The 12,530-nt window shown below is 46.9% G+C and overlaps 1 protein-coding gene across 1 annotated transcript in view; it reads right to left on the bottom strand.

The window, feature by feature from the left end:
• Nucleotides 1–12,530, bottom strand: part of arhgef11 (Rho guanine nucleotide exchange factor (GEF) 11) — a 45,333-nt gene that overhangs the window by 30,628 nt on the left and 2,175 nt on the right. The window contains exons 3-12 of the mRNA XM_056300814.1: nt 10,246–10,303; nt 9,791–9,990; nt 8,288–8,359; nt 7,192–7,299; nt 6,826–6,874; nt 5,154–5,191; nt 4,907–5,002; nt 2,906–2,971; nt 2,350–2,454; nt 2,017–2,115 (exon numbers count right to left, since the gene is read on the bottom strand). Of these exons, the coding sequence (XP_056156789.1) occupies nt 2,017–2,115; nt 2,350–2,454; nt 2,906–2,971; nt 4,907–5,002; nt 5,154–5,191; nt 6,826–6,874; nt 7,192–7,299; nt 8,288–8,359; nt 9,791–9,990; nt 10,246–10,303 (891 nt within the window). The remainder of the gene's footprint in view (nt 1–2,016; nt 2,116–2,349; nt 2,455–2,905; nt 2,972–4,906; nt 5,003–5,153; nt 5,192–6,825; nt 6,875–7,191; nt 7,300–8,287; nt 8,360–9,790; nt 9,991–10,245; nt 10,304–12,530) is intronic.

The raw sequence follows: 12,530 nt of genomic DNA, 5'->3' as shown, positions 1-12,530 counted from the left end.
GCCGAGGGCAGTCTAACAGGAAGCGGAAGCGGGGAAGGCTAAGCTAACTGCTAGTCCATGCAGACCAGCAGTTCCGACAGTCATCCTGGTGTTCGCTCTCTTGGACAGTGAGTTTTTTTTGGATATGTGTGTCCTTGTAGTTTGGATGTGTTGTTGTCTTTGTGTTGCACTGCGGTGGGATGGGGGAAACGATATTTCGATATTGCTCCTGACTCGTGACATTTTCAAATTCTGTGACGGCGGCACGGCGGCGCAGTGGTTAGTGCAGTCTCCTCACAGCAAGAAGGTCCTGGGTTCGAACCCCGGGGTAGTCCAACCTTGGGGGTCGTCCCGGGTCGTCCTCTGTGTGGAGTTTGCATGTTCTCCCCGTGTCTGCGTGGGTTTCCTCCGGGGGCTCCGGTTTCCTCCCACAGTGCAAAGACATGGAGGTCAGGTGACTCGGCCGTACTACATTGTCCCTAGGTATGAATGTGTGTGTGTGTGTGTGTGTGTGGTGTGTTGGGGGGGGGGGGGCTTGTGATGGCCTGGAAGCCTGTCCAGGGTGTCTCCCCGCCTGCCTCCCAGTGACTGCTGGGATAGGCTCCAGCATCCCTCTGCGACCCTGAGAGCAGGATAAGCGGTTTGGATAATGGAAAATATTCTCCATCCATCCATTCTCAAACCACTTATCCTGCTCTCGGGGTCGCAGGGATGCTGGAGCCTATCCAAGCAGTCACTGGGCGGCACCGCGGGCAACTGAATCAGTTATGACATCCCACTGTAAACTAACCACACTGCTGGGTACGGTTTTTTTTCCCTGCAGAGATCCAAAGGGCAACAGTTTTTTTTTAATTTTTTTTTTAAGGTTAAACATTTTTGCAGTTTCTTCAATGCTTCTGCATAAACACGAGCGTTCGTCTCTGTGATCTCCGTTGATAACAGCACAAGTGTTTAGCGGCTATTTCGCTAACAATGGCACATGATAAGATTTAGGCATGAAATCGTCCCACGAAGACACAGGACTTTTTCATGCCAACCTGTTTCATGCCCTGCTGTCTTTCCTCCTTCGGTTCCTCTCAGCACCATCGGAAAGGAACAGGAAGTGAGCACACAGCTGGGTAGGCCATTGGCAGCACTACGGAGGCAGAGCGGGCCGTTTCTGGGACTGCTCTGTGTTTCACTCTGTCGTATGTTAGGAACAGGTGTTTCCCAGATCTTTCTGAAAACCTTGTTTTCAGAAAACAGGGTTTTGAGTTTAGTGTGCTGTGCTGCGACGGCGGTACTACAACCAAGCTCGGAGCTAAAGGGCAACAAACACTGAAGACGAGTCAAGTACGCAAAAAACACGCAGCCCAAATGAACATGCCAAATGTCTTCCTGCTATTTTGCTTGGACATTTTTGGCAGATTTTCATCACTTTCAAAATCTAGAAGTGAGGGGCGTCCAGGTGGCGTGGCGGTCTATTCTGTTGCCTACCAACATGGAGATCACGGGTTCGAATCCCCGTGTTACCTCCGGCTTGGTCGGGCGTCCCTGCAGACACAATTGGCTGTGTCTGCGGGTGGGAAGCCAGATGTGGGTATGTGTCCTGGTTGCTGCACTAGCGCCTCCTCTGGTTGGTCAGGGCGCCTGTTTGGTGAGGAGGGGAACTGGGGGGAATAGCGTGATCCTCCCACGTGCTACGTCGCCCTGGTGAAACTCCTCACTGTCAGGTGAAAAGAAGCGGCTGGCGACTCCACATGTATGGGAGGAGGCATGTGGTAGTCTGCAGCCCTCCCCGGATCGGCAGAGGGGGTGGAGCAGAGACCGGTACAGCTCGAAAGAGTGGGGTAATTGGCCGGATACAATTGGGGAGTAAGAGGGGGTTAAATTCCAAAAAAACAAAAACATCTACAAGTTAGCAGAGAAACCTTGAAATGAACAGATGTCCGCATGAAATGTGTCCGACCACTAGAGGGACACGTGGCCGGCACAAACAGAAAAACATCATAGATGAGCGTGTACACAGGAGAACTGGGAAACTGCATTGGTACATACAGCATCTGGGTCCAGGAAGTGGGAGCAGATCTGAGGGGCGAGGGCACGGGCGTCTTTGGGGCTGGAGCCCAGGTAGGCCTCCACCAACAGGTAGAACAGCTGTCAAACACACACACATACACACACAGCATATGAGACGTAGCGTTCACATAACTTCAGCAAAATAACAGAAGAACTGATGAGGTGAACAGAGAAAACTAAGATTAGTGGAAGCACGAATGCTCCTCGACACAATTCATGACTGTGATATTACACTGAGAGAGAGAGAGAGAGAGAGCGAAGGAAGCACAGAGGATGTGGAAAACACTGGGTCCCAGTTCAACCAGTACTAACCAGTGGGTTGGGGTCGAGCAGCTGGGTGAAGACGTATCTCATGAATACCGTCATGTGGGCAGGCCGAGACTTCAATAGCTCGATATCCTGGAATGGACCATCCATCTGGGTGTGGGTGTGTGTGTGTGTGTGTGTGTGTGTGTGGTGTGTGAGTGAGTGTGTGAGAGAGAGAGAGTGAGTGAGAGAGAGAGAGTGACAGAGAGTGTTAGAGTGAGTGAGAGAGAGTGACAGTGTGAGAGAGAGAGTGTGACAGAGAGTGAGTGAGAGTGAGTGAGAGTGAATGAATGAGTGAGAGAGTGTGACAGAGTGAGTGAGTGAGTGAGTGAGTGAGAGAGTGACAGTGTGTGTGAGAGATTGAGAGTGACAGTGTGTGTGAGAGTGTGTGAGTGAGTGAGTGAGTGAGTGAGAGAGTGAGTGAGTGAGTGAGTGAGTGAGTGAGTGAGTGAGAGAGACAGAGAGGCACAGACAGTAAATGCAGGGTCTTTCTAACGTTCTAACTCTTGTTTATGACACAGACTTTATACTTTATATTCATATAACATACTATATCACTAACCTCATTAAACTGATAGCCATCATCTTCCTCCTCTTCTTCTGGACCAATGATCTGGGCCTTCCCACTCTATAAACGCGTGCGCACACACACACACACACACACACACACACACACACACACACACACACACACACACACACACGTGTGAGCTGATGAAAAGGGTTTTTTTCCTCTCAAAAGAAAAAGACAAAAAAAAGCTGTATTCTCTCCGACAAAACTTGTGTCTGCGCAGATCAAGAAAGTCCCAAATTAACGAAGGAATCATAAAATAACAACAATAAAATCATCCATGAATATTAAATCTAAAAAATATCATTGGAAATGACAAAATGCACTTTCTTTTTAGATGAATACAGTCCAAGTGTGTGTGGTGTCTCCACCTCAAGTGTGAGTGGTGTCTCCACCTCAAGTGTGTGTGGTGTCTCCATCTCAAGTGTGTGTGGTGTCTCCACCTCAAGTGTGAGTGGTGTGTCTCCACCTCAAGTGTGTGTGGTGTCTCCACCTCAAATGTGTGTGGTGTCTCCACCTCAAGCGTGAGTGGTGTGTCTCCACCTCAAGTGTGAGTGGTGTGTCTCTATCTCAAGTGTGTGTGGTGTCTCCATCTCAAGTGTGTGTGGTGTCTCCATCTCAAGTGTGAGTGGTGTGTCTCCATCTCAAGTGTGAGTGGTGTGTCTCCATCTCAAGTGTGAGTGGTGTGTCTCTATCTCAGGTGTGTGTGGTGTGTCTCCATCTCAAGTGTGTGTTTGGTGTCTCCATCTCAAGTGTGAGTGGTGTGTCTCCATCTCAAGTGTGTGTTTGGTGTCTCCATCTCAGGTGTGTGTGGTGTGTCTCCATCTCAAGTGTGTGTGGTGTCTCCATCTCAGGTGTGAGTGGTGTGTCTCCATCTCAAGTGTGTGTGGTGTCTCCATCTCAGGTGTGTGTGGTGTGTCTCCATCTCAAGTGTGTGTGGTGTCTCCATCTCAGGTGTGAGTGGTGTGTCTCCATCTCAAATGTGTGTGGTGTCTCCATCTCAGGTGTGAGTGGTGTGTCTCCATCTCAAATGTGTGGTGTGTCTCCATCTCAGGTGTGTGTGGTGTCTCCATCTCAAGTGTGTGTGGTGTCTCCATCTCAAGTGTGTGTGGTGTCTCCATCTCAAGTGTGAGTGGTGTGTCTCCATCTCAAGTGTGAGTGGTGTGTCTCTATCTCAAGTGTGTGTGGTGTCTCCATCTCAAGTGTGAGTGGTGTGTCTCCATCTCAAGTGTGAGTGGTGTGTCTCCATCTCAAGTGTGTGTTTGGTGTCTCCATCTCAGGTGTGTGTGGTGTGTCTCCATCTCAAGTGTGTGTGGTGTCTCCATCTCAGGTGTGAGTGGTGTGTCTCCATCTCAAATGTGTGTGGTGTCTCCATCTCAGGTGTGAGTGGTGTGTCTCCATCTCAAATGTGTGGTGTGTCTCCATCTCAGGTGTGTGTGGTGTCTCCATCTCAAGTGTGTGTGGTGTCTCCATCTCAAGTGTGTGTGGTGTCTCCATCTCAAGTGTGTGTGGTGTCTCCATCTCAAGTGTGTGGTGTGTCTACATCTCAGGTGTGTGTGGTGTCTCCATCTCAGGTGTGTGTGGTGTCTCCATCTCAAGTGTGTGTGGTGTCTCCATCTCAAGTGTGTGTGGTGTCTCCATCTCAAGTGTGTGGTGTGTCTACATCTCAGGTGTGTGTGGTGTCTCCATCTCAGGTGTGTGTGGTGTGTCTCCATCTCAGGTGTGTGTGGTGTCTCCATCTCAAGTGTGTGGTGTGTCTCCATCTCAGGTGTGTGTGGTGTGTCTCCATCTCAAGTGTGTGTGGTGTGTCTCTATCTCAAGTGTGTGTTTGGTGTCTCCATCTCAGGTGTGTGTGGTGTCTCCATCTCAAGTGTGTGTGGTGTCTCCATCTCAGGTGTGTGTGGTGTCTCCATCTCAAGTGTGTGTGGTGTCTCCATCTCAGGTGTGTGTGAGTGGTGTCTCAATCTCGTGTGTGTGGTGTCTCCATCTCACCGAGTCAGAGAAGGTGTGTGTGCCGGAGCCCTGCCGTCGGTGTTGGGGGGTCCTGAAGTAGGAGGAAGAGGGGGAGGAGTGGGGGCTCTCAAAGGCCTGGCGAGGAGGAGCAGCATGAGGAGGGAGGAAGGGAAGGGGGCGGGATGAGTGGGAGCATCTCGTTCACACACACACACACACACACACACACACACACACACACACAGGCTGGCTGGTGTACTAGAAACAGGAAGGTGGTATGACCTACCTCCAAGTCTCCTTCGCTTGAGTCCACTGACAGTCGAGCTGACGATGAAGCAAACGAATATTTTAATTAACTGCTCTAATTTGAATTTAAACACAGATCATCACACTCAAAATGCACATACTCCCACAGGTACACACACAGGTATACACACACACACACACACAGAGATGCGTAGCCCTGGTGAACATGGAGTTCATCGATGCAAACAGCCACCTGGATCACTTGTTAACAGTTCTCGCCAGCTTCTCTAGACAGTTACCAAAAGGCAGAATCCCATCTTATACCAGTCCCTTCCAGTTTGTTGGTTATGGTTTTACAGACTAAAACATTCTCAAGTATTGGTCCGCTTTAAAACAAGTGACAGAAATGGTCTATTCCGTTGCCTAGCAACACGGGGATCGCTGGATCGAATCCCTGTGTTACCGTCGGCTTGGTCGGAGGTAACACAGCCCTTGGCTAACGGGTCAGACCGTTTAATCGTCTGGTTAACGTAGTCGCCCGTGGTGCAGGAGACCCGGGTTCGCGTCCTAGCTGTGGCGTTTCACCAGCTGCCCCCTGAATTCGCTACATCGGTGTCAGAAGTGGGAGGGTGAGACCGTGAGGTGTGAGGGAGCATGTATGCTGAAGCGCGGGGACACGCTTCCCAAAGGAGGGGGGGGGGGTAGTGTAACAATCATGGATGAATAGACTTGCTAGCCCTTGGCTAACGGGTCGGACCCTTTAGTTGACTGGTTAACGTAGTCGCCCGTGGTGTGGAAGACCCGGATTCGCGTCCCGGCTGCAGCAGTTCCCCGGCTGCCCCCCGAATTCGCTACAGTCCCTACAAACACAATTGGCCATGTCTGCAGGTGGGAAGCTAGCTGTGGGTGTGTCCTGGTTGCTGCACTAGCGGCTCCTCTGGTCAGTCGGGGCGCCTTTTCTGTGGGGGGGAATAGCGTGATCCTCCCAAGCACTACATCCCCCTGGTGAAGCTCCTCACTGTCAAGTGAAAAGAAGCGGCTGGCGACTCCACATGTATGGGAGGAGGCATGTGGTAGTCTGCAGCCCTCCCCGGATCGGCAGAGGGGGTGGAGCAGAGACCGGGATGGCTTGGAAGAGTGGGGTAATCGGCGCTGTGCATAACTGTGGTCCACTGACTTCCTCTTTCTACTGCGGCGGTCACACCAGTTTCCTGTTTGTTGGCGTGTGGTGTTGACAACGGCATATTTTTCGCGATGCCTGCAAGATTTACCATGGATAAATGTCAACGACATGCACACAACTGTCGACAAACTTTCACCTGCACCTGCTAGTAGAAGGCTGACAAGTTTCAAGTTGTACATATCGAGTTACGTCCACAATTATGAGGATGAGTGGACGGACAGACGAAATTGTGGCCGTAACTTGATTATACTGGATTATATCTTACTGGATATATCGTATCGTTATATCGTACCGGATAACATCTTACTGGATATATCGTATCATTATATCGTACCGGATTACATCTTACTGGATATATCGTATCGTTATATCGTACCGGATTACATCTTACTGGATATATCGTATAGTTATATCGTACTGGATTACATTTTACTGGATATAACATATTGTTATATTGTACTGGATCACCTCTTAAATGATACTGAATCCTATCAAGTAGTCTGAGAAAGAGAAAGTAAGAAAGACAAACCTTCTCCGGCTATCAGATAGTTGGTGACAGAATCTGAACGGGTTCCTTCCTGGAAAAACAATCAAGCAACTGTTCAGTAACGGCAACTATCATGAGGAATTGGTAAACTGAGGATGACTAGACTGATTCAATTAAAGGAAGAAGAAGAAAGCCACTTTATTCTGTCATTGTCAGTTGTTCGGGTACAATGAAACTTGTCTTCTGCATTCAACCCATCCTATTGTAAAGGAGCAGTGGGCAGAAGTCCAAATGTCCCGGTTATAGTCTCTGCTTTGGATACAGAATTCCTACACATTTGATGATAAAATATAATGATTTTTGCATTTCATTTCTTTTTCATATCAGCATAAAACTACCAGGCCTCACCAGATCTTGCTGAATCTTGACCCGAACTTGATGAGCCCGCCTCTTGGCGCTTTTGATCCGCTCCTCCAGTGATGGCGAAGGGTTTCGAGACAGTTCCTCCATCAGCTCCTACCGATGAGACAGTTATGTGTTATCAACAGCCGAGAATGGCTTAGAAAATAACTTACAATACCTCGACATAAACTCTCATTTCTTCTCATCTTCAGCCGCTTCTCCGGGGTCAGGACACGGTGGCAGCAAGCTAAGTAGGGCACTCCAGAGGTCCCTCTCCCCAGCAACACCCTCCAGCTCCTCCTGGGGGATCCCAATGCGTTCCCAGGCCAGATTGGACATGTAGTCCCTCCAGCAAGTTCTGGGTCTACCCCGGGGTCTCCTCCCAGTTGGCCATGCCCGGAAAACCTCCAAAGGAAGGTGCCCAGGAGGCATCCTGATCAGATGCCCGAACCACCTCAACTGGCTCCTTCTGACACGAAGGAGTAGCGGCTCTACTCTGAGCTCCCTCCGGATGTCCGAGCTCCTCACCCTATCTCTAAGGCTGAGCCCAGACAACCTACGGAGGAAACTCATTTCAGCCGCTTGTATCCACGATCTCACCCTTTCAGTCACTACCCAAAGCTCGTGACCATAGGTGAGGGTTGGAACGAAGACTGACTGGTAAATTGAGAGCTTTGCCTTCCGGCTCAGCTCCCTCTTCACCACAACGGTCCGGTACAACATAAACTCTACATACATTGAAGAACTAAAACCGTTTCGCCTCAAGTATGGAACAGGCCACCTGCATTGCCAGTATAACATAACATATGCTTTAACAAATGTATGATTGCTTGCTGAGTCTTCCCTCATGTGATGTGTGCTACAGGAGCCTCAGAACACAGACTGGGCTATAAAACATTGTTCCTGCGGCCTGAAGGGACTCTGTGCCTTGCTAAAGGACACTTTAGCAGGAAAGACACTTAGAAGCATGTACCCTCATCCTTCAGGTCCTCCTGTTGAAGGAAAATGTCTCTAATGACAAGGCCAGCCTAAAACTCAATGCACTACAACAGCAACTGAGTGTTTGAGTGTGTGTGTGTGTGTGTGTGTGTGGTGCATTTACCTGGAGCTCAGCCTCTCCCTGTTGCAGCATTTTCATGAGAATCTGACTGGCGTGTTTCTGTACTTCTGGATCCTAAAAGACATGTTTAAACCACAGAAGACAGTCAGTGAAACCTGTCAGAGGATCTTGATAAGTGACAGCAGACTGTGTACACTGATTTATGTGTACAATGCACCACAAGAAATCATTCTTGCATGATGCCGATATGAAATAACATTTCACTCAACGCCGATTTAATTCTTGTTCATTTTAAAATATACGCCTTTATGTATATTAAATGCATTTTGGTTTGGACTTAATTGTCCAACCAAAAGGATGAAATTTTTTTTTAACACTACTGTAATTTCAGTTCTTTTCAGAGAACAATCTTAAAAAAATAAATTCTTTGCATTCTCAAGACTGCGGCTGCCAACAGGGACTGATTATTGGGAAGGGGAATTGTGTCCTTGTACTTTGTTTGCTGTACCAGGCTGCTCAAGGTGCCATGTTTCCAGATGGTAAATCAAACCTGTAGTGGAGTCGTTTTCTTGTGACGTGCTCCCTCTTGAATAAATGTTAAATACAGTCACTATGTTACCGGTATTAGAAACTATGAACCAGTCCAACACTGTCTTGATGCATGCTCAGTAATCCAGCTGAGAAGCTCAAGGAGAGTTGAATCAGATCATCTGGACACAATGTTTACTGAGAGATAATAACATAATAATAACGTAATATTTAACATAATAATAATAATAACAACGTAATAATAACATAATAATAATCATGTAATTAAAAAGTAATAACAGTGTAATAGTAACATAATAATAACAACGTAATAATAGTGTAATAATAACAAACGTGTGCAGATGAACTCATTCAACTTTCTTTGATTTGAAGTCCAATACTGCTAACACTTTGGCTAACATTACTTAAGTCACGCACTTTCGCTAACATTAGTTAATTCACAAACTTCGGCTAACATTAGTTAAGTCAAGCTGCTTCTGCTGACATGGTTACTCGAGACACCGAAGGAGCAGCGAAAAAACAAACTTAGCAACACTATCAGGCCGAAGAATTGAAATACTGAAATAAAACATGACAGGTTTAACCTTACAGCATGATAACTCATGATAACAACATGATATAAGTATATACATGATAACTCTTATCAGTAAAACAGCTCAATATGCAAATTTCGGTCACTATAGAAAAATAATTTCAGAACATCTTTAAGACTCTTAAACTTCAAGCGTTTGTTCTTTCCATCTTTTTTCAATGTTGATGTTTAATGTGTCTCAGAAAAACCTTCCTTCTATGAAAAAAAATCACCCCATAGCTGCAAATAAGGATTATATAAGCCATTATAACATATACAATGTTACAACAGCTGAGTCATTAGTGAAGCCACTGCAAATTTTTGCAAAATTTGAGCACTTTTTTTGTGAAAACTATGAAATTCAGTTATCCATGATGGCTTTATAGACTTGTATGAATGCCCAGTGTGTGTGTGTGTGTGTTTACCTGTAGTGGCTTGGGTCCGGTGATTCTTTGGGAGGGGGTGCTGCTTAGTCCCGAGGGCAGGGGCGGAGGAGGAGGAGGCGGGACTTCCCCTCCCAGAGAAGTCCTTTGATTGGGTAAGAGGTCTGTTGGTAGGGGCTCAAGGGGCAGGGCCACTGCCGAAGGGGGCGGTCCTTGTAGTGTCAAGGCGACATAGGGTCCAGCTACAGGGTCAAAAAGATTTAGAGGGGAACAGAGAACATAGCACACATCAAACTGTATTACAACACTGTAGTTAAACTTCACACTCTGAACATATTCACTGATCGGACAGAAAATCAAATATTTATCTAAACCTCAATTTTTAATTCATGCCCAATTGTTTTTACTATTTTATCATTTTGGATTGTATCATTTTTATTGTTATATTCACGATTTAATTTTCTTCTAACATGGCGATGAATTTTGTAATTTCTTACATTTGATGAGCTTCACCACCTCTTGATGAGACATAGAGGACACCAATGAGCCATTCACCTGAGAGAGAGAGAGAGAGAGAGCAAGAGAGAAAGAGAACGAGAGAGAGAGAAAGAGAGAGAGATCATGATCAGACGGCATATTGTAAAGACGTCTGACCTGTGAGGCTGGTCTGAGTCACTCAGTATGTGGAGAAGAAGATGGACATGCAGTTTTTAAACACAAAACAACTAATGTGTAAATAACAGGATTATACCGACACAATTCCCGGAGAAAATGCTGTGCCTCTCCCTTTTCAAATAGCTCAACAGCAAGCAACGAAACTCCAAGTATCAGACACCAGTATGTGTTGACATAGCCTATTCTATTACTGTACTCTACCAATACTGTACACTGCACTAATACACCTTACTTATACTAAACTGCAGGCTTGGGCGATTGGATGAATATATCAGCAATCGGCAGCTGGCTGAGTCATATTTGCAGTTAGCTTCTTGGGTGATTTTTTTTTTTGCGCTATTTTTGTCCTTTTATTTTGTTACTTTAATGGTCTGCCTCCCTGAGAATTCAACACGGTAATTAGCCTGTGAAGCACAGTTCAAAGCGTGCGCAAACAGGAACCGGCAGTTAAAGTTGGGCCATATGTACGTTCTTGATGCACCGATTTCCGAGACCTTCACAAAACAGGTTTTACAACTCCTTTCCGCTGCTCCCGTTAGGGGGCGCCACAGCGGATCATCCGTCTCCATCTCTTCCTGTCCTCTGCATCTTCCTATCTCAGACCAGCCACCTGCATGTCCTCCCTCACCACATCCATAAACCTCCTCTTTGGCCTTCCTCTTTTCCTCTTCCCTGGCAGCTCCATATTCAGCATCCTTCTCCCAATATACCCAGTATCTCTCCTCCACACATGTCCACACCATCTCAATCTTGTCTCTCTTGCTTTGTCTCCAAACTGTCCAACCACCACCATCTTGTAAATCTTCCCTTTGACTCTTGCTGGTACCCTTCTGTCACAAATGACTCCTGACACTCTTCTCCACCCACTTCACCCTGCCTGCACTCTCTTCTTCACTTCTCTTCCACACTGCCCATTACTTTGGACAGCTGACCCCAAGTAATTAAACACATCCACCTTCGTCACCACTACTCCTCGCATCCTCACCATTCCACGGTCCTCCTTCTCATTCACGCATAGGTATTCCATCTTGCTCCTACTGACTTTCATTCCTCTTCTCTCCAGTGCATACCTCCACCTCTCCAGGTTCTCCTCAACCTGCACCCTACTTTCACTATACATCACAATGTCATCTGCAAACATCATAGTCAACGGAGACTCCTGCCTGATCTCGTCCGTCAACCTGTCCATCACCATTGCAAACAAGAAAGGGCTCAGAGCCGATCCTTGATGTAATCCCACCTCCACCTTGAACCCATCTGTCATTCCTACTGCACACCTCACCATTGTCACACTTCCCACATACATATCCTGCACCACTCCTACATACTTGTCTGCCACTCCCGACTTCCTCATACAATACCACACCTGCTCTCTCAGCACCCTGTCAAAACAGGGCAGTGACTGCCGTGACTAAATGACAATTAAGCTCGCTTTGGTGGGTGCTGTCCGATTGACTGGTGCTGAAAAGCAACGTCAATTCATAAATCATATTTGAGAACTAGATCAAAAATTCTAGGTGCAGTTGGGCAACCTGATCAATTAATACCATAGTTATCTTATCCCCAAGTGTTTGTTAATTTGGAGGCTGCAAGCAGGGGCGTCCTCCTCTGATTTCTTTTTTTTTCCTTCTCCAAATCATTTAGGACGGCTGTTCAGCCCGTCTTTACAGCCTATTGCTTGGCAAAAATCTCAAGGTGATTTATTTTGCTTAACTGAAGAACAGCAGCCTATAGGCTGTAATGTTTCAGTAAAACTAGATTTTCACATTAATGCTCATGCAAATTTGTAGTGTTAGAATCCGGCACTACTCGTTTGCAAAGATGGCAAATTACTTCGTTTAGGTCCTTCGGCTTTTTCTACCAGAAAATGTTTCACTTTCTACTGGAAAATGGTGGATTGCTTCCTCCGGTTTGGGGATGAGTTGTCGCCTCAAGTGAAGGAGTTCAAGTATCTCGGGGTCTTGTTCACGAGTGAGGGTAGGATGGAGCAGCAGATTGACAGGCGGTTGGTAGCAGCATCAGCAGTAAAGTGGACGTTGTACCGGACCGTTGTGGTGAAGAGGGAGCTGAGCCGGAAGGCAAAGCTCTCAATTTACCAGTCAGTCTT

Source organism: Lampris incognitus, chromosome 20 (assembly GCF_029633865.1).
Source record: "Lampris incognitus isolate fLamInc1 chromosome 20, fLamInc1.hap2, whole genome shotgun sequence".
Taxonomy (NCBI): domain Eukaryota; kingdom Metazoa; phylum Chordata; class Actinopteri; order Lampriformes; family Lampridae; genus Lampris; species Lampris incognitus.
This window is presented reverse-complemented; position numbering and strand designations above follow the sequence as displayed.